The sequence below is a fragment of the Heteronotia binoei genome, chromosome 3, assembly GCF_032191835.1.
Source record: "Heteronotia binoei isolate CCM8104 ecotype False Entrance Well chromosome 3, APGP_CSIRO_Hbin_v1, whole genome shotgun sequence".
Lineage (NCBI taxonomy): Eukaryota > Metazoa > Chordata > Lepidosauria > Squamata > Gekkonidae > Heteronotia > Heteronotia binoei.
Window position 1 is genome coordinate 66,591,031 of NC_083225.1, and position 22,320 is coordinate 66,613,350.

A 22,320-nucleotide genomic window follows, 5' to 3' on the forward strand; every position below is an offset into this window, starting at 1 on the left:
ATGAGGAGAATATGTCATATCAGCAGGCTCCTGCTCAAGATCTTTTTGAGAAGAATCCATGTGATTGACTAATGCCAATATAATATATACATTATACCAAAAACGTCCACTTTATCTTCAATGTTTACTGAACTTGAGGGAATTTGGAAGAAGGGCCCAATAGTGATGTTCCTTGCCCTGTTTTTACCCAGAAAGACTAGAAACCAGAGTAGTTTTGCCTGTGTAAGGTTGAAGGTTCCTTTTTTGCCTCTTATGGCAAATGGCATTTTTAAAAGATGTGTTACTCTTCATATGTGTATTCCTCTATACAAATCATTCCAGAGGCAAAAGTACCAAAAGGTGCCCATAGTGTTTATTAAAATAAATATGAGTTACTAAATAAACTAAAGCCCAAGGGAAGTATAAGATGACTCCAACAAATCAAGCTCTTCATATACCACAAGAGGAAGACTATATAACAAATTGCAAGTCATTATATACGTTTCTAATCAAAGTCACTAGAATTAGATGATCCCACAATAATGTGTGTGCTAAACAAAATTATGTTCTACTAGACATACAGGCTACACTAGAAGTTAAACCAAAGTCTAATATACTAATAATTTTTATGTATCACAAGAACCCTCCAGTAAATCCCAAGAACACTGACTTTCTTTTGTAAATTAATGTTGTGTTTTGTTTTTGTTCCCACAGACATTTTAAATATTTTTTTCTCCCTCTTCAAGAAGAACATCTAGAGGTATAGAAAAAGGACTGGAAATAGAGTGATATAGTGAGGTAAGAGAACAGGAAAACGAAAAAGGTTTCCTTTGTGGCCGGGATCACATATTTACTTTCGTCTCTGTGCTGGAGTGCTATACACTTGATGACTGGCAGCTGACTATGTGAACTGAATCTTGAAAAACATTTATTTTAACCAGATATAGTACCATTATACGGTACATTTCTATCTCTGCTGGCCTATTCACATCACGTGAGGAGTATGAATGTGTGAACTAGGCCTATGGTTGTGCAAATTACCAGCCTTGGTAGACTGGAGAGTTCCTAGTTAGCCTATCATCACTGGCAAGGTTTCCTTCAGACAGCATGCTTAAAGTCTCATCCGCTTGATGATTGGGTGCAACAGCTGCTTTCTTTGAATCATGGAAATTTACTGAGTTCCCACCGGGCAATGCATAGGCATTTTCAGCTGCATTGGAGGTAGACAGGGACTCCCAGGGTATTTCACTTTTTCGCCATGGCAGGTCCACTTTCCACCCAGTCCATCCATAGAAAGCCAGAGTGAAGAGGAAGCCTTGCATTGGATTCAGTACTCCCTAGATGATAGATAACAGGAAGATATTTATCTTGGGTAGGGAAGGCAAATCAATATGGTTGCAAACTTCAGGGGAGATTCAGGTAGTGACTTTCCTCCTAAAGAAAAATTCACTTTTGTATTCACATGAAGTATATAGGAACACAGGTAAAATACAGAACATGGCAAAAAATGGTACAAGCTAAGCCATGGCACAGTTGTTACGCTGCTATGAGAGTGCTATGATTATGTGGTAGCAGACTTCTAGAATTTTCTGCTGTTGCAACATTACATTCTAAATAACTGCTGAAAATTGTCTCGGATGACCTGGTTTTTTTTAAGTCATTGATATAACTTGATTCCGTGGTGTTAGTTTTCATCCCCATGAAACTTCCATATGTCCTTATACAGGAGGAAGAAGCAGGACCTCAAAGCAAGCACAAATAATAGATAAAGGTGTGGTATCATATTTATCACATTTGTATGCTGCATAAGAACATAAGAGAAGCCATGTCAGATCAGGCCAACGGCCCATCCAGTCCAACACTCTGTGTCACACAGTGGCCAAAAATTTTATATACACACATACACTGTGGCTAATAGCCATTGATGGACCTCTGCTCCATATTTTTATCTAAACCCCTCTTGAAGGTGGCTATACTTGTGGCCGCCGCCACCTCCTGTGGCAGTGAATTCCACATGTTAATCACCCTTTGGGTGAAGAAGTACTTCCTTTTATCCGTTTTAACCTGTCTGCTCAGCAATTTCATCGAATGCCCACGAGTTCTTGTATTGTGAGAAAGGGAGAAAAGTACTTCTTTCTCTACTTTCTCCATCCCATGCATTATCTTGTAAACCTCTATCATGTCACCCCGCAGTCGACGTTTCTCCAAGCTAAAGAGTCCCAAGCGTTTCAACCTTTCTTCATAGGGAAAGTGCTCCAGCCCTTTAATCATTCTAGTTGCCCTTCTCTGGACTTTCTCCAATGCTATAATATCCTTTTTGAGGTGTGGCGACCAGAACTGCACACAGTACTCCAAATGAGACCGCACCATCGATTTATACAGGGGCATTATGATACTGGCTGATTTGTTTTCAATTCCCTTCCTAATAATTCCCAGCATGGCGTTGGCCTTTTTTATTGCAAACGCACACTGTCTTGACATTTTCAGTGAATTATCTACCACGACCCCAAGATCTCTCTCTTGGTCCGTCTCTGCCAGTTCACACCCCATCAACTTGTATTTGTAGCTGGGATTCTTGGCCCCAATGTGCATTACTTTGCACTTGGCCACATTGAACCGCATCTGCCACGTTGCTGCCCACTCACCCAGCCTCAACAGATCCCTTTGGAGTTCCTCACAATCCTCTCTGGTTCACACCACCCTGAACAATTTAGTGTCATCCACAAACTTGGCCACTTCACTGCTCACTCCCAACTCTAAATCATTTATGAACAAGTTAAAGAGCATGGGACCCAGTACCGAGCCCTGCGGCACCCCACTGCTTACCGTCCTCCACTGCGAAGACTGCCCATTTATACTCACTCTCTGCTTCCTATTACTCAGCCAGTTTTTGATCCACAAGAGGACCTGTCCTTTTACTCCATGACTCTCAAGCTTTCTAAGGAGCCTTTGATGAGGAACTTTATCAAAAGCTTTCTGGAAGTCAAGGTAAACAACATCTATCGAGTCTCCTTTGTCCACATGTTTGTTCACCCCCTCAAAGAAATGTAACAGGTTAGTGAGGCAAGATCTTCCCTTGCAGAACCCATGCTGAGTCTTCCTCAATAACCCGTGTTCATCAATGTGCCTACTCATTCTGTCCTTGATAATGGTTTCCACCAACTTTCCCGGTATTGAAGTCAGACTGACTGGCCTGTAATTTCCCGGATCTCCTCTGGAACCCTTTTTAAAGATGGGGGTGACATTTGCTACCTTCCAGTCCTCAGGAACGGAGGCAGATTTCAATGAAAGATTACAGATTTTTGTTAGAAGATCCACAAGTTCAACTTTGAGTTCTTTCAGAACTCTCGGATGTATGCCATCCGGACCCGGTGACTTATTAGTTTTTAATTTGTCTATCAGTTGTAGGACCTCCTCTTTTGTCACCTCAGTCTGACTCAGGTCTTTCAACACCCCTTCCAAAATTAGTGGTTCTGGGGCGGGCAAAAAGTTCTCGTCTTCCACAGTGAAGACGGAGGCAAAAAAATTCATTTAGCTTCTCAGCCATTTCCCTATCCTCCTTCAGTAATCCTTTTACCCCATGGTCATCCAAGGGCCCCACTGCCTCCCTGGCTGGTTTCCTGCTTCTAATATATTTGAAGAAAGTTTTATTGTTGGTCTTTATGTTTTTTGCAATATGCTCCTCATAGTCCCTTTTTGCCTGCCTGATCACAGTCTTGCATTTGATTTGCCACAGCCTGTGTTCCCTTTTACTAATCTCACTTCGACTGGTTTTCCACCGCTTAAAGGAGTCCTTACCTTTTACAGCTTCCATTACTTTGTTTGTTAACCACGCAGGCCTTTTCTTATGCCTGTTTGTGCCTTTCCTAACTTGTGGTATGTATTTTATCTGAGCTTCTAGGATTATAGTTTTAAATAGCATCCAAGCTTCCCCAAGGGTTTTGACCGTATGTACCTTTCCTTTCAGTTTCCTCCTCACATGCCTCCTCATCTCAGTGTATTTACCCCTTTTAAAGTTAAACATGGTTGTGGCGGTCTTTTTGGACAGCTCCCTATTTATACAAACGGTGAAATCAATAACATTATGGTCACTGCTCCCAAGTGGCGCAATCACTTTTACATCTCTCACCAAGTCTTGGGCATTACTTAGGACCAAATCCAGGATCGCCCCACCCCTGGTAGGTTCTGAAACCATCTGCTCCATAGCACAGTCATTGAGAGCATCAAGAAACTCAATCTCTTTCGACCAGAACACATATTGAGCCAATCAATCTGCGGGTAGTTAAAATCACCTATTACAACACAGTTTTTACGTTTAGCCGCTATCTTTAAGCCTTCCATCATATTATAATCGTCCTCTCTCTTTTGATTTGGTGGGCGATAACAAACTCCCATAGTTAAATTTCCTTTTGGGCCCTCTATTTCAACCCAAAGCATTTCTAAAAGTGAATCTAATTCTCTGACCTCAGTCTTACTAGACCCCACCTCCAACCCTTCCCTCCCTATCCTTCCGATATAGCTTATATCCAGGAATCACCGTGTCCCACTGATTCTCCTCATTCCACCAAGTTTCTGAAATGCCTACAATGTCTATGTTTTCTCCCAACACTAAACATTCCAATTCACCAATTTTACTTCGAACACTTCTAGCGTTTGCATACAAACATCTATAATTTCCCAGGCGAGCTAGGCCCGCCACCTTCCTCCTGCCGCCTCGAGACTCTGGCAGACAGTCCATACTGTTTGTCACCTTCACAGTGGACAACTCAGGTCCATTACCCGGTAGAAAAATAGCAGGCAACCCTTCATCTCTTTGAGACGAGTCCTCCCGAACCAGAGACATTTCATCTCCTGTAGGTTTTCCCCCAAGATTTGCATATTCCCACAAAGCTCAAGGTGGCATATGTAATGTTTCCCAAAGGTTTCCTCTCCAAGGCTAATACCTGCCTAGGCTCAGCAAGGTTGCTGCATCATGCATCTTGGGCCCAGGACACAATTTTTATTATCCCTGCACAGTAAAAAGTCCTAATGGGCAGATGTGTTGGTCTATCACCCTTGTTATACTGCACTGGCTGCTAAGGGTTATAGGCTGAATCCCTGAGCTAACTTGAGGAAAGAGCTAGCTAATGTGCCAGAGGAAGTAGAATCTTTTTCTTGGGTCCCCAAAAGATACCATTAGTTACTGGAAATTACCCTAAAAAGTAAAGGTGCTGGAATCTCTGTGTTCTGAGCTTTTTAGATAGGGAAGGAGAATACCAGTTAGTCATTCTCTATCTTGCAAGCCTTTGGCAGTGGAATCTGAATGCTCAGGTTTTGGAATTCTACTGCATATTCCTGTCTCTTCCTTGTTCAATGCAGGATATTTTGGAAGTTACATTTCTGCTAAAGTACCAAACCAGAAGTAAAGTCAGTTCCTGTATAGTCAATATGGAAACTGGGTTACAATGCAGAGGACATGCCCTTTGATTTATCAGCAGACAAAACAAAGTTTTATCCACAAACACAAAAAATGATCTGTGCTGGATAAGTAAGGTCAAGGTTGAACATCTGCCTCTCCTTCTTTCAGGTATTTGTGCTTAGTCAGAGGCTTGCTTGATTCTTAGTCCATGACTCACAGCTGTGTCCTCATAGGAAACATGCTGGCAGAACCACCACCAAGCAAGCACAACTTTGTGATTTAAGTGACAATATAAAAGGCCCCAGGACACCCTTGAAGTATTTCCTCATTGTGAGCTGCTTTAGCCTCCAGGGTGTAAACCAAGCAAAGTCATATGGAAAAGACAGGAAGATGAATTAGGAAATTTACGCTCTACCAGGAAAAACTAAGAAGATATAATGGCTGCCATTGCACACCCAAGAATATCTTGTTTTTAGACATGCAGTTTTAACTTGGTTATCTTAAGCAGCAGTCAGTGCTACATCACTGAGAAAGGAATGAGTTAGGCACCAGTTGGACATATGTTTATTATGAGATTAGAACACTCAGATATTAAAATAACAAACTGGAAAGACATGGAAGGAGATGAGTGCCTATTTAAAAAGACATATATTACAATATGCAATCTGCTGCCTTTCTCCTGGGCCAAAAACACTGCCCAGAGTTGTCCCTGAGCCCTGGCATCAGTGCAGCAAGGACAGCCTCAGGAATGAATTGAGTGTTTCACAGAGAAAACACCAGACAGCTGTGGAAGATCAGAAAGGAATGAGAACAGGGTGATGATAACAGATGTAAATCTTTGAACCAAGTGAAAGATCAGCAGAGGACAGCAGATATAGGCCTATGCATGCAGGAATGACAGAGTATGCAAGAATTATGGCCATGCTAGATCTTATGTATTACAGTTGAAATACAAACAAAAGTATTTAATTTGATGATGCAGCCCAAGCTGACTCCAGTACTATCTAGTACTGTCCACATTTTGATAAAGTGTAATTGCTACTATAGGATGGCAAAAGGATTGTAGCATAGGTTTCAAGCAGAGGCACATCACTGAGTTGATGATAAATACAGTGCTAGGGAGGAAATTTGAAAACAGGACAGTGGGGAGGGAAGCCTATAAGAAACATGAGAGAACAGATAGGAGTGTTGAGTAGAGATAACACACAACAATGGAAAGAAACTAGTGACATCAGGTGTACAGACAGGAGATAATGTGTGAAGCAAAGAAAGTAATGGAAGGTCTATTGTGCGGTAAGAAGGAAGAGATAGTGGAAGAAAGAGTAGGAAGCAGATGACAGGAAAGCAGCACTAGAGGTGATAAGGATGACAGTTGCTATAATGCAGAAGAGAGAAATGCTACAACTCCAGGGAGAGGGATAGATGGGACCAGGGGTCGTTTTGTAGAAAAATAGGTGGTGGAGCTCATCCAGGGATTGTTTTCCAGCTGCAATACTATTCAATGGGCAAGGAGGTGGAACTCTCATAAAGGTTCAGGAGCTTTGCTCCTGTGAGCTCCCACTGAATCTGAGGCCTGGATTGGACTAATTTGGTCCAAACTCAGTGGTGATTTCAATAAGAATTAAACATCAATGAGGTGCTGCATATATACAATGTATGACATTTAAACCGGCTTCTGATAGCAAAAAGTACTGGTCTGCTGCCAAATTTTGGGGATAATTATTTTAGAACATTGTGTTTCCTGCTCTCAGGGGGAAATGTTTCCTGCTCTCAGCAGATGCTCCTCATGGACTGCTCTGACAATTTTGTCTTTCTTTCCACATGCTTCCCCCTCATAAGGTAGGAAAAGAAAGAGACTCCCACTCCCTGCCTTAAGCCATCTTTCTCTTGGCTTATGCTTTCTCAGACCCTGCTTCCTAATTTCCTATTTATTGCTTATTTATTGTTTATTTAAATTAATTTATATTAATTTTATGTGCTATGATATTTATACCCCACCCTTCCATCCAAAATGCCTGTAACCTGTACTACATTAAAAGCCGCAGGGAATAAAATGGCCTCCTAAAAGCATCTAGTTGGCATCCCCAACAACTCATCTGGGAGCTTCTACAGAAAATCATTTACAGCCAGTAGGTGGTAACCTGAGGATCACTGTTGGCGCACAAGGGCATACTGGGAGAGATAGTTCTACAACTATACTTCTACCCAGGGCTTTTTTTGAGCAGGAACACACAGGAACGCAGTTCTGGCTGGCTTGGTTCCAGGGGGTGTGGCCTAATATGCAAATGAGGTCTCTCTGAGCTTTTCCTGCAAAAAGCCCTATGTGAAACAATGGTGATGTCAGGGGGTGTGGCCTAAAATGCAAATGAGTTCCTGCTGGGCTTTTTCAACAAAGAAAGCCCTGCTTCTACCTCCTTTCTCTCCCACTCCTTCCTGTATGTCCTGTCATGCTCCAAACAAGTCAGCTAACAGCAGCAGAAGACTCTCATGCCTCTGTGACACTGGAACAGTTCAGCCATCAACTGCCTGAGCTTTCCTTTTGTCCAGCAAACCCATAGTGCACCATACAGATCCTCAAATCTTCTCTTTTGTACAATCAAAAATTCAAAGAGCTCTGATAATACCTATCATATGGAGGAAGATTTAAACATGCTGTTGGTTTAAGGTGATATTATCAATGTCAATAGTTTATGCAGCACTTTTAAAAATCAGATTGCTAGTACTTACCATTATAATCCACGTGATCAGTGCAGCGTTTCGGATACTTTTCAAGGGGCTTCCATTAATATCAGGTTGCATTTCCAGGTAAAACAGAAGGCTCTCGTTGATAATGTTTGATGACCAGCTGTTATGGGTATCAAGGTAGGGAGGTAGATTATTTTATGTTTTTTAAAGCACGATTTTTACTTGTTGGCAAAAAACATGATAATTGCATTTTCTTTAACTTTAAATTTCATGGTCAGCATCATAAAACTAATCTCTGCAAATATGAGTTCCATTGCATTAGATTCCTTTGTAAGATCTAAAGTAGGGTTGCCAATCCCCAGTGGGGGGCAGGGGATACCCTAGTTTGGAGGCCCTCCCCCCCACTTCAGGGTTATCAGAAAGTGGTAGAGAGGGGGAAATGTCTGCTGGGCTCTCCATTATATTCTATGGAGACTGATTCCATTATGGTATAATGGAGAATTGATCTATGAGTATCTGGGGCTCCGGGGGGCTTGTCTTTTGAGGCAGAGACATAACATCCAGTGTGTTCCCTCAAAATAATGCCCAAGTTTCAAAAAGATTGGACCAGGGGGTCCAATTCTATAAGCCCAAAAAGAAAGGGCCCCTATCCATTATTTCCAAATGAAGGGAAGGAATTTAAAAGGCATGTGGTCTCTTTTACATGCGATAGCCAGAACTCCCTTCAGAGTTCAAGCATGCTTGTCACAACCTTTCTCTTGGCTCCACCCCCAAAGTATCCTGGCTCCAGATATTTCTTGATTCGGACCTGGCAACCCAAATCTAAAGACAATAAGTCATTCTCTTCTACTGTAGGAAGGCAGTTTAATTCAAATTTATTCGTATCCAGGTCATACACTGATATAGATATAAAGGGGGGGATTCCATGTTATACGTTACATAAGAAAGAAAATTATAAGTAAGTAACTATTCCATTTATAAGCAAAACACACACACATCACTGCAGCATCTATTCACCAATAAATGTGGATCTGATGCAAAACCAAGGAATGGATTTGAGATTCTATACAATCTAGCTAAGAAATGAGGAAAGGTTTGTCTTACCAAATGACAAAGACTAGCATAATTTTGAAAAAGCGGACTTTGATCTCCGTCCCCAGGCGTCTTTCATTCTCTGTATAGATGCCTTGTCTTCCCTTCAATAAAGAAGCAACTGGTAAGCAGAAAGAAAATACATTGGTCATGTTAGTTATAGAATAGGCAGAGGTTTTTAAATCTTACATGTCTATATCTTATTTTATGCCATCTTGCCTTCAAGGAACTCAAGGTGGTGTACATGGGCTCCTCCATTTTACCCTCTTTTTCTCCTCCTCCTACCATGGTTTCTTTATTAGCTGGTGGGTTGAATCCAGCTTGGAAAGGCTGTTGGTGGTGCAGCTGATGACAGGGTCCACTTCCTTTACCTCAGCTCCTGTTTTGTGACCTTATTTTCTTCCTTTCTTCCTCATCACGTCAGTTCCTCTCATGGGACCTTCTGTTCCTCCACTTGCTCTCCTCACAAGCCCATCGTGAATCTTGATGTTTGCTTGTCCCCACTTAAGCCAGTGGCTAAGATCAAGAATAAGGATGCCAAAAGACTGTCTGTTGAAAAGATCTACCAGAAGAAAACACAGCTGGAGCATATATTGCTGCAGCCTGATACATACATTGGCTCTGTAGAACAAGTGACACATCAGATGAAGGTCTTTGATGAAGTTGTAGGATGGAACTTCAGTGATGCTATGTTTGTACCTGGTCTCTGTAAAATTTTTGATGAAATCCTAGTCAATGCTGCTGATAACGAGCAGAGAGATAAGAGCATGTCATGTATCAAAATTACAATTGATCTGGAAAATTGCATGATCTCTGTGTGGAACAATGGAAAAGGGATTCCTGTCTTAGAACACCAAGTGGAGAAAGTCTATGTGCCAGCTCTGATTTTCAGGCAGCTTTTAACATCCAGCAACTAAGATGATGATGAGAAAAAAATCATAGGTGGATGAAATGGTTATGGAGCTAAACTCTGCAACATCTTAAGTGCCAAATTTACAGTGGAAAATGCATTTAAAAATATTAGGAGCTCTTTAAGTAGACATGGACTGACAACATGAGTAAGGCAGATGACACTGAAATTCTTTGAAGAGGAAGATTTTACATGCATCACTTTCCAACCCCAATCCAGTAAAGTTTAAAATGTCCATCTTGGACAAGGACATTGTGGCCCTCATTGCTCGTAGAGCCTATAATGTGTCAGGAGCTGTTAAAGATGTCAGTCTTCTTGAATGGAAAGAGGCTACCAGTCAAAGGATTCCGTAGTTACGTAGATATTTTATCCTTGCAGCAATTCTATTGGGTAGACTGAGGAAGCAATCCTAAGCAGATCTGTCTGGAAGTAATATTATTCAGTAGGGCTTAGTCCTAGGAAAGTATCCTTAGGACTGTGGTCTGAAATAGTGACTGGCCAAGGTTACATAGTCTCATTCAATTTCTCCTGGTCCTTAGTCTGTACACTTTTACACAGTGTGCTGTTAACTCTTTCTCAGTTGGAAGGGTTTCCTTCTGACCTAGCCAGAAATGCCTTGCATCTATATCCAATTATAATGATGCATTACCTCAACTTTTATGGTCCTAGCTCAGGCAATCCCAAAAGTGATCTATCTTGCTTCGTCCTGGCAGATGATTAAATGATTATCGCCATACTGACCATTTGACTCCATAAAGGGAAACCATTTCCTCTCACTCTCAAATCTGAGGAGTTTGTTCCCAGGGAAGAGGAGGAGCTATCTTGGGACCAGTGTTTGTTTGTTTTCTTACCAAAACAGGGCTTTTCTAAGGATTATATCTACAGTTGCTATTGGATTTCAGTATGTTCCACACACAATCACAGTAAACGTAAAGGGTTTTTGGTCCTGTGCAAGCACCAGTCATTTTGCGACATTTTCATGGCAGACCTTTTTTACAGGGTAGCTTGACATTGCCTTCCCCAATCAGCATAGTATTCATTTCTAATTGATAACTGATATTTTCCCAGTATATAATGACCTGTCCCCAAAAAACTAGCAGAACATTAGATCAGATCTGTAACCTGTAAGAAACACATCTGAACTTGACATCCCCAAATTATCCTGTTAAATCCTTCTAAATTGACTGCAGCAAATCTGTATGTTTTGCTTAATAATACACACTTGAAACCTGAATTCAAACCAAGCATGCATCCTTTCAAAATTACAACAGGTGACCAAAAAAGATAGCAAGTGGGCAGAGAGATGAGATCATAGTTTTGAACTCTGAATCTTTACAAACAGCTAGTGTTTCTAACCCAAAGCTTGCATTGAAAACGCATCTCATCATTGTTGCTTCTTCTTACTAAGCAGCCCATGATGCTTTTGTCTCACCACCAATGTCCAATAACCTGCCTGCCTCTTCTCAAGCCTCGTCATTCTCTCTCATCCTAGTGTTTCTCTACAGACATGTAGACAGGGCTTGCTTGGTCCAACCCAGCCCAGCACAATCTCTAGGAACTCCATCAGATTTGCGCTCCCATAAAAGATAATGCTCCTGCTACTATTTTGCATCTTTTATATTTTGACTGTTGGGAGAAGGGAGTTAAGGAAGGAATGTTTTGTTTTAATTCATTTGTTTTTTTGAACCATATTATTATTATTATTGAACCATACTATTTATTATTATTCATGAGCCACATCAGATTTAAAGTCCTCATTTTTCAGTGCATCTCTTTCTTCCAGTTACAAGTATTGCTTTGCAAACATCTCCAAAAAGATCCAGGTGGATAGTCATGTTGGTCTGAAGCAACAGAATAAAGTTAGAGTCCAGTGGCAACTTTAAGACCAACCAAGTTTTATTTAAGGTATGAGCTTTAATGTGGACACATACTTCTTCAGAAGTTATAAGAAGAAATTACCTGAGGAAGTGTGTGTGCACACGAAATCTCTTACCTTGAATAAAACTTTGTTGGTCTTAAAGGTGCCACTGGATTCTAACTTTATATCCAAAAAGGGACTGTGATCTCCTGCTTTTAATATTTGTTGTTAATTGGTATGTGTAAAATCTGTCATTTAGAATCTTACCTGCAGTCACCGTTCTGCTGAAAAGTATTGGGTTGGCCAGCAACACCAGTACCAATGGAACATACGTTGTAACATAATGAGGAATTGCATGTTCCAAACCATCTTCACAACTGAGGAAAGAAAGGAATAATGAATAATGTTGAATTCTCTTCCATTTCTTCTACCACACCTCAACTATGCTCAGTGGTTTCTACACAGCTACTGTGTGCGGCTGCCTATAATCTAGCTAGTATATTCAGGGACACTCATGTTCCAGGGAGAGTTGTGGTTCTGAAAGAGATTAAATGACGGGACCTGTCCCATGAGTAAATCAGCCCTTCAAATTTATTTTCATGTCATCTGAGTAAAGAATTTGTCTTTTTAATAATAATAATAATAATAATATTATGGAAAAATGAAAATGTCACAAATCAAAGGAAAATAACTTCTAACAAAATCATATTTGTTTCATTTTCTATTTAAAGGCCCAAACTGTTTACTCAGTGTGTGTCTATACCTAACAGAATGTTTTGGTATGATAAACCTTTTCAGAATTTTGTCTCTGTTCAACCAAGGCTAATAGAGGGAAGTGGAAACTCTCTCGCTGGCTCCACTTCCAGATGCCTATGCATTTAGCTGAATGTTAACAGCAAACCTTGGGTGTGTACAAACATGGCCTTCTCCACACCATTAGTAAAACTGCAGAAACCAGGATCCTGATCATATGGAAGCAGCTAAATGCACTGCAGGCACCTTGTGTGACTGTCAAGAATGGGGCACACTGTTCAGTGAATGTGTAGACAAACATCTGAAGAAGGCTGTAAAAGTAACTGAAAATGAATACCAGCACTATGGCAACAGAACAAAGCTTCACAGATATAAAAGATGTTGGTTTTGACCAAAGTAGAATTGAACTTGGCAAGCACATGGTTTCAGTCTGACATTTTCAGGGATAACAAAGGATGCGCAGGTGAAGAGGTCATTTATGGCAGAAGAACCATGGACAGGAGAACAGTTGCCTTAGCCATTCTCATGCCCTCTGACTGTGCCCTGCAAATCCTCCAAAGCTATTTCTCCACTTCCAACACTTGCAGGGGGAAAGGGTTATGTACTTTCCACATTAGCACAGGATGTGAATTTTGCTTTTGCCTTGAAGTGCGTTGTTTAGTCTTTAGGAGCTTGACTAGACAATTCAAGTGCAAATTAATCAAAGAAGTTCAGTGAGTTTTGTATGTATCCTTTTTCTCCACAGACTCCACACCAACCAAGAGCCAAGACAGTGGAGCTAGCCCTTAATAGTGACTGACCTCTTAATAAGTCATAACCCATGGTCAGCTCTACAATGAGGACAGGTAAGGATGGCTGTAGTGGATCTGAAGGTCAGAGGCTTCCTCCACTATCACCTCATCCCTGACACTGTCATAGTTGTCATAATTGCCGATGGACTGCCTGCCCTCTTCCCTGCCAGAGGCTGATGCCACTGATGCTCCTTATCTTTTAGTTCTTCAGATGTGTAAAGTGAGCATGTTCAACAGGGCTTTGTGAACTCTTGTGATAGGCTCCTGCACAAGGACAGTGAGAGCCAGTAGAGTGGGTGATAAAGGTCAAAGTGCCTTTGAGCTGCCACTTTCTGAACCCAAACAACTGCCCAATCTTCACAAGAAATGGCATATGCCTATAATTTATTAAATAAGCCAATCATAAAAGCTAAATAAAATGTATGCTTACCTGGAAACTGAAGGGTAATACAGCATAGCAATTCCCTCTATACACAACAGGATTGCCAAGCCCCATGTCATCATGTGATACAACACAATTGTACTGGAAATAGATTACATAGAAAACAAAATGCTGAGGATATGATGCTATATATATATTAGAAATCTCTTCCAAAAAGCACACATCTCCTCTTGAAAAATATGATTTATTTTAAAATAATTTACAGTTTCAGGGGAGGGAGGTTTTTGTGAGGAGTCCCGGTTCAATCTTCCAACTGACTTTGTACAACACTGTTTTTATTTAAATTACTGCCATCAGTATCATTGAGGAAATTATCCAAGAACCAAACACTTTGCAATAAAATTAGGCAGATCAAAAGCCAACCAAATGGTTGTTCCCCCTTCGCATGAGAAAATTTAAAAAAAAAAACACAGCAGGAAGATACAGTTGAGCCCAACAGACATACAAGAAAAGTCAATCTGAGATATCTGATTTCTGCAAGCTAAGATGAGCTTCTGTAGAGTTGCCAGCCTTCCAGGTAGGGCCTGGAGAGCTCCCAGAATAACTGATCTCCAGACTATAGAGATTAGTTCCCCTGGAGAAAATGGTTGCTTTGGAGGCTGTATGGAACTAAACCTGCTGTGGTCTCTCCCCTCCCCAACCCCCCCCCCATCCCAAGTCACTACCCCCTCCCTCCAAAAAAACTCTTAAGAATTTCTGAACTTGAAAGGGTTGTGTCATATTGAACATATTGGGTTAAGAGGGCAATTTGATCCAAATACCCTTTTCACTGCTGTCCCATCCTGCATAGCTTTTTGGGTGCTTGGAGTCCCATAATTCCTAGCATAGCCTTTTTTGAGAGGTTAACAGGGCTTCCTCCTCCCTTTTGCACAGTGGGGAAACTATTCAGCTTCAACCAATTGTTTTATTCCTCTAAAACATATCACATAATTTTTGTACCTTAGTCCTGCTGATCTTCTAACTACCAAGTAGGAGTCTACGGCATAGCAAAACAGCCACCAAAAGCCAGCACTGTACAAGAGCTGAATCCACATCTGTGAAGGGGAAAATATCCTGCAAGTTACAACTGCTGGAAATGACATCATTATTACTTTTTACCTCAAAATGGCTTGTTCAGGTATATTTAATGAACTATGTTGAGCTGTACATCAAAAGTCATGAGTGCCACTCAAATTCTTATGCCATCCATCCGTTATCCTTCTCTGATGTCTAAGTGGGTATATAATTTACCTGTTTATCTGAGTTGCTACTTCTATAAATACTAAAGCTGTAAGTTTATAAATATTACACCACCTCTGCCAGCATGTTGTGCCAGCATCTATGCCCATATAGCCATGGACGATGTTGCTGCCAAACGCCCATGTCCTCAGGCTTCTCTGTATCACACAGCAGTGATGTTTTGCACTGTGTGGTCTGCATCCATCCCCTGTACGTGGAACAGAACCACTTTGTAGCCTGGTGGCAGGACTGTCCTAGAGTCCCACTGGCTGTTCCAGAGGTCTGCTGTGAAGTGCCCAGTTCTGCCTTGCACTCTAGAGTCCTGAGCCTTGACCATCACCACCCTAGCAGATGAAAGGCTATATTCTTCATGAGGGAGAAAAGTAGGCCATCCATAGTAATCATCTTACTGACAACAAGTGAGTGACTGCTTCCTGGGCCCTCCACATAGCCCTTTTGATCCCTTGGAAGGTGGCTCACCTTGATGTCCCACCCATGGCAGCCTGAGCACAAGGAGTCTTTCTTGGAGGTGCCTCCTAGGATTGGAAAAGGTGGGAGGCATAGCTGCTTTCTGGTATTGGGCTGGAAGGGCCCATGGAGGGGTGTACTGTAGGTGGGAGCAGCAACAAGGAGTTTGGATGTGGAAGGGAAGGATGCTTCCCCTGCTGTCAGAGTCCTCCTCTCCAGAGAGTGTTACAACTGCTGGTGTCTCTGGGGAGTGCTGCTAACAACACTTTTGCCTCTGCAGAAAGCCCCAGGACCAGAAACAGATACTGGGCAGGAGGCTTCAAGACCCTTTCCAGTCACCTGGCAAGATGGATCATAAACTGAACTTGTTTGTCTAACATAAAAAAGTTTGTGATGGCCCATGGTTCGCAAACGAGGCACGCCACAAACTGAACTTTATTTTCCTGGTTTGTGCCCATACCTATAAACAATTGCCTGAACATTTAGATTAGCATGTTCCTAGTCCAGTGTGGTGCTAGAGGTGCTCCCATAGAAGGAAATTTGCTGTACAATCCTAGGAACACTTTCCTGGGAGAAATTTCCACCAAGTGGACTTAAGTAGGAGCTTGAGTACAGGACTAACTGGTAACTGTGTAAACCAGGCCTTATTTCGTAGAGTAATGTTATGTTAAGGTACATAAATAATGTTATGTTAAGGTACATAAATTATGTTAAGGTACATGCATAACTTAGCCGGAGCTGCAATGATCATTTTGTTAAACCATCCGCAAACATACCACTTAGCAGCTTCACAGGGAATGCAAAGTATGAGGCATTCCTCACTAAAGCAACCTGATCAGTCATCAAGACTGCATCAGGGCCAATGCACAAAGAAGAAAATGGATACACTTCAGTGGGTCCAGGCAATGGTGTCTTTGTCATTCTGGAAATTTTAAAAAAATGCTTCATGACTTGTGAGATTGGGTGCATGCAATGGGATGGATAGGCCTGTACGACTAGTTTGTTTGGCTGGGTGGGGATACCAATGTCCAGGTGGGGTCTTGAGATCTACTGGAATTACAACTCACCTGCAGCCTACAGATATGGGGTAGGGGGGGAATGGCTGCTTTCAAGGGAGGACTCTATGGCATTATATTCCACTGAAGTCCCCCTTTTGCCAAATCCCACCCTCCCGAAGATCCATCTCCAAATCTCCAGGAATGTTTCAATCCTGAGTTGGCAACCCTATTTTGAGAGACGCAAGCAGAACTTGCCCATTTGGATCAGTACATTTGTGTAAAAGAGAAATTATTTTTACACATAAAAAGACATTTGATTTTTCTAAAAATGAAAAGCAAAGAGTGACCATCATACTGTTTACATAACTCTGCAGTGTATTTTCCTGAGAAAAGACTGACAGGGAACTGGAATGTACAGGTTTCAAAAAAGCTGAATTCCATGGCATTTATCTGTGGATAATTTACATTTTCCCCTACAACTAGATCCTAGATAACTGATCTCTCATGTCTGTGTTTACAAGTTCTAACATTTTTCTCTGCAAGAGCTGGATTTTTGTTTCATACTTCCTCTTTTACATTGACCTGCAACCTCCCCCCCGGCCCTGCTTTCTCTTCAGCACTTGCTCTTTAGTTCTCTGTTTTATGTTATATTTTGTCTTCTTATTTCTGATGGCAAATGACCAATTATTGGCAACCACAATTTAATTACACTGCTTACAACCCTAAATGTTAATTTTCTTCTCTTTAATCTAAAAAAAAAAATCAATGTTGCTTATAAAAAGTGGATAAATGCAAAGTAAGGCTGCCAACTGGTTAAAGACATTTTGGTTTGTCATCAGCTGTTTAACCCACTGATTAATTGTGTGATTCCTCTCCCCCCCCCCCGTTTTTTTTTTTACAAAAATCTAAGTTGTTGTTGATTCATAGAAGAAAGGCCACTGTTAATATTTCCCTCTTTCTTTTGAGGTCCAATAACCGTAACAAAAATTCACAAGTGCGTTCTTAATTCACAGCCCTATAGATTTTCCCCTTAATTAAAATTTGTCTCACTAATTCATCAATCGAACAGCAAGATCCATTCTAGCCTGGCTACAGTGGTTGCATAGAGAAGGCCTTTACAAGACTCAGCAAAGCCCTGTGGCTCTGCTTTCCCTTCTGCCAGGAGATCTGATTATAAACATCTTGGTAACATGTAGTTTGACCATCACTCTTCTAAATTACTGTGTTGACACTCTCTGGCTGATTATTCATGTCCTGATTAAGAAAGGGCTTTTAGCATAATGCTCAGAATCATTTTTATTTGGAATGATTTTATGGACGCTGTACTTTAACCACATATTCAGGTCACCTGTGCCCACCATATATGCTAGACAGTTCTACTGCACACTGCTTGAACTTAATGGATCAGGGACAGGACACAAACATGATTAGCAGCACATAGTAGCATTTCATCTTTCTGACACATGATGATGTTGATACCTACCGCGCTTCCCACACAAAAGGCAGCAGGCCACACATCAGTGCCATTCATCACAGATATGTTTGCTACAAAGCCTGGAAACCCTAACCAGACGGTTGATCTGAAGATTATACCTATAGGGGGGAAAATCAGTATGAGTATGCTATGACTGTCTGATTCTATTTTGACACTGCAAGGATCCTACGGAGGATTTCCACAGAGAGAATGAGAGGTGATTTTCACCAGTTCCTCCCTCCTGCAGCAGATCTTCCATTCCTCCTTCATGCTGTTCTGAGAGGTGGGGTCTTGTGTTCCTGAGAAGCAAAACTCGATGGCTACTGCAGGAAGGGCAGGTGAAAATGTTGTGAATTCTTCCGTCAGCAGGGTCCAAGCCACCGTACTGGGCAAAGGTTCTCACAAATATTTTATGGGAAGACAGAGACTTGTGTCAGTTTTCTGTGCTGCGCAATGTGAAATGAATGGTCTGAGTAAACATAATAGCTCTTTTTTGCTTAAAAACAGCAGAGCATCCCATGAGAGAAGTCAATGCCACATTTACAAGAAGAAGTCAAAGGGAGGGTATGTGGCTCCCACAGCTCAGGAATCATATGCTTGCTTTCAAGTCCCCACTTCAAGCTGCAGTCTTGGTCATATGACTGACCAGAAAGAAAATTATGACTTTAATTCATGAATTGAGATAATTCAGGGATTAAAAGCTCAATACTTACAACCAATTCCTATATTTGAATATGGCACTGAAAGCTGAAGCACTGGGGCCTTATATTTTCTATATGCTGCCTGTTGTCTTAATTCGTTTTGTGTTCTCTATGTGTGGTGTTATGTGAGGAAGATAAATAGACCTCTCTTGAAAACCAGTGTACATTCTAGCCAATATAAGCCTGTGTTTTGTAGGCAGGAAATGCAAAAGCTGATCTGAACACCCTTAAAGAGAAGCAGCAAATACTATCCAGATAGACTTCACATGTTTTTCATAATTTTAAATGTTTATGAAGTTTTAAATTATGAAGGACAAGTATTTGACACTCCCTTTGTGGTTAAAATGATGACCCCACCATATAAATGGGGAACCGTCTCTTTATTTACATTTTATCAGCACTGCCAGCACTAAGGCTAGTATGTGAGAAAGGATGCTGAACTAGACAGACTACCAGTCTGATCCAGCAGGGTTTTTCTTATGTTCTTATTTGAAATAATATCTGGCTATAAAAAGGCTTTTGTATTCAGCTTCCAAGGTACTGGTCAATCTTAGAAGTTTGGAGAAAGGGAAGGAAAAATAGCAACCAGACAAGAAGAAACATTTCTCTATTGGTTACTGCTAGGCAATCCACAGTCCAAGCAATCTTTGACACGCTGTTCAGTACTTGTGATCAGGCCAAGTACTATATTACATCCTCTTGGAGAGATCTGTCTATTCTGAGAAATTTAAGAGAATGTGTTTGTTCCCTCAGTGGCTTAATAAAAAGCCATTCCACACACTGTGTAAGGTAAGCATGAGTTTAACACTAAGGCCTAGTACACACATGCATAAGAGATAAGAATTGGGTGACAGAATGCTGAAGAGGTAGAATGGAGTGCATTAAGACAGCACATGGAACTGCAATCCTGAGTATTTCTTCACATTTAAAGCTGTACAAAAAAGAAAGTTAGCACATCAGGGAGGAAGGATATACTGTTTGCTTTGGTAGGTGTGTTGCTTTCTGTTTTCATGGAAAGTCTTTTTTGGGGGGGGGCGGGTGTCACAAAATATTTCATGATTCCCCACTTGCAGTCTCTTCTGCCTACATCATAATCATACCAATTCTGTTCCCTGCATGTGTGGAACCAACCAAAGAGCACATGCAACAGGGGCTGTCTCTGATCAGCTTTCCAACAAGTGTACCTATACAATATACTCTCATTCTATACCATTTTAGTTGCTATTCTGAGTAGTTTCTTTTGGCTGAAAAGGTGTTGTAGAAGAATGTAAGAAACAAACAATTGAAATTAATAAGCTGATGAAAGCTTCAGGTACAAAGGTGGTGAAGATTCCCTATGTTCTCAAAAATACTTTTTTAAAAATTAATGCAACTATCTCTGGGATAAATATGTGTGTAACTCACTGGAATCAAAATAATCCTTTTAGGCTGCTGAAGAGCTTGAGAATTCCATTCATACTAAGAGGTTGTACTAATACCCTTCCGAGACAACACAAATATTAAGAGCAGAGTAAAAAGAATAAGGAAGGGAGAAGGAGTAATAAAATGCTGTAATTGTAGCAATATCTACTTACACATTATAGATTCAAGAGCGATTAGCTTTTAGGTCTTTAAGTCATGAGAATCAATTGCCTGTAAAAACTTGTCACAAATAGTTTTGAGAAGTGAATGAGTTCAATAAAATAATCTTACAGAAGTAAAACCTACTGATTCCAGCAGGACTTAGTTCTGAATAAGGTAGTATCAAAATAGCTGGTTATTCCCTAACAGTCTTTACCCAGAATACAGAAAGGTTTCAACTAAAAGCCCATCAGAGAAATCCAGTATATTCCTCTGGCTACTCCACCCCCCCACCCCCGTAGCTGAAGGCCAGGTGTGGCACATGAATCTTGCTTACCTAGACAGCCAAGCATGTCACAGGCAGAGATGAGGAGGAGGATAGTGGTAGAAGAGGAGGCTTTAGGCATCTTCCGGGGGCCTTGTCCCTTCTTGGGGAGGAGCTGCAGGATGCTAAGTAACAAACTGGCTGATGCACTGCCAATGCAAACCCCACAGAAGACCTCAGGTTGGAAAGTCAAGACCAGTCGTGTAGCTGCATCCCGGTTGGGGCAACAAAAAGTCTCTAATCGAGGGGAGGCCATAGAAAGTCTGGCTGGGAATAGAAGGCCAGAGAAGGAATGAAGCAGCAGCTCTTCAGGTTCCTAAGAGGGAATTGGGACTTTTTCTTCATATTTCTCTTTAGCTTACAGTGATGAGAGTCACGGGATGGCTGGATCATGTGGTGCTGCTGCTGCTGCTGCTGCTGCTAAATCCCCTGGAGCTACCAAGCTCAGGCTTTGAGTCTTCACTAGACTAGAGCACACAGCAGCACCACAGAGCATAATCCTAACCATGTTTCTTTTGTTCCCTTGCTCTCCTGGCATTGGCAGTTACTCACTCAAAACTTGCCAGTTACACAGCAGATGTATGAAAAGGGAAATACGGACAAGCTGACAGAAGGAATCCTCTGAAGAAGGGTACTTTTCAGCCCCAGTTTAAAGCTTGTTCTACAAATTGTGTTTAATTGACTACAAATTAGCCCAGTGCTCACTGAACAATTAGGTTTTTATTCAAGAATCACTAAAATTGTCTCAGAGGCTATGTAGTCAGTGATTTAACTTCCGTTAACAAATGCTGTTGACAGCAGGAAGGAATCCTAGGTTCCACGTCCATGATAAGCCTTTACATTTGGATTAATAATTCTGAAACTATGCTTGTCCCTTAACCATACACTCTAAGGCATAGTAAATCACAATTTTGCACTGATTTTGCATATTTTGACTGATGCAAACCACTGTGGCATAGATACTGCTTTCATGAGGTTGAGCCACAGTACAGACATATGTAGTGTTTGCGGAAGACTTAGCTGTTTGTGAATGACTTAGCTGTTTCCTGTGCCAGAACCACTTTGTTGGGCAGCACTTGTTATTACTCAATAATCTGCCTCTCCCCACATGGTTTCTGATTATAGATGCTACTCAAGGCTTTTTTTGAGCAGGAACGCTGTTCCAACTGGCTTGGTGCCAAGGGGCGTGGCCTCATATGCAAATGAGTTCCTGCCTAGTTTTTTCTACAAAAAAGCCCTGTGCAAAACAATGATGTAAGGGGGTGTGGCCCAATATGCAAATGAGTCCCTGCTGGGTTTTTTCCTACAAAAAAAGCCCTGATGCTATCACTATAGCAGGGGTGGCCAACGGTAGCTCTCCAGATGTTTTTTTGCCTACAATTCCCATCAGCCCCAGCCATTGGCCATGCTGGCTGGAGCTGATGGGAGTTGTAGGCAAAAAACATCTGGAGAGCTACCGTTGGCCACCCCTGCACTATAGAATGAAAATATGACTAAGCAAAAGCTTCAAATGGGCTGCATTGTTTCTTGCCCTTCCTTCAAGGAAGCATACCTGGTTCTCCTATCCTCCATTTTATCTTCACAACAACCCAGAGAGAGAGACTGGCAGACTGGCACAAGGTCATCCAGTAAGTTTTCTGGCAAGTCATGATCATCAATGTGGTGCCC

General features: G+C 41.4%; 1 protein-coding gene and 1 pseudogene across 1 annotated transcript; one reads left to right on the forward strand and one right to left on the reverse strand.

The window, feature by feature from the left end:
• Positions 1-330: 330 nt before the first annotated feature.
• GPR143 (G protein-coupled receptor 143) lies at positions 331-21,208 on the reverse strand. The gene is made up of 8 exons (XM_060235111.1): positions 20,665-21,208; positions 18,076-18,185; positions 14,848-14,942; positions 13,897-13,989; positions 12,190-12,299; positions 9,167-9,275; positions 8,105-8,222; positions 331-1,316 (listed from the first exon to the last, which is right to left on the reverse strand). The coding sequence occupies exons 1-8, from the start codon at positions 20,906-20,908 to the stop codon at positions 1,017-1,019; spliced, it is 1,179 nt and encodes a 392-aa protein (XP_060091094.1). The 5' UTR covers positions 20,909-21,208; the 3' UTR covers positions 331-1,016.
• Positions 9,672-10,499, forward strand: LOC132568928 (DNA topoisomerase 2-alpha-like; annotated as a pseudogene).
• Positions 21,209-22,320: the final 1,112 nt, after the last annotated feature.

What these genes read in the sequence shown, in the direction of transcription:
- GPR143 (XM_060235111.1), bottom strand. Translation starts at nt 20,908, where the DNA reads ATGGCCTCCCCTCGATTAGAGACTTTTTGTTGCCCCAACCGGGATGCA. An exon ending in AGAAGATCAGCAGGACTAAG is followed by an intron (nt 13,990 to 14,847) that starts GTACAAAAATTA and finishes ATCTATTTCCAG; the next exon opens with TACAATTGTGTTGTATCACA. An exon ending in ATGCTAGTCTTTGTCATTTG is followed by an intron (nt 8,223 to 9,166) that starts GTAAGACAAACC and finishes TACCCATAACAG; the next exon opens with CTGGTCATCAAACATTATCA.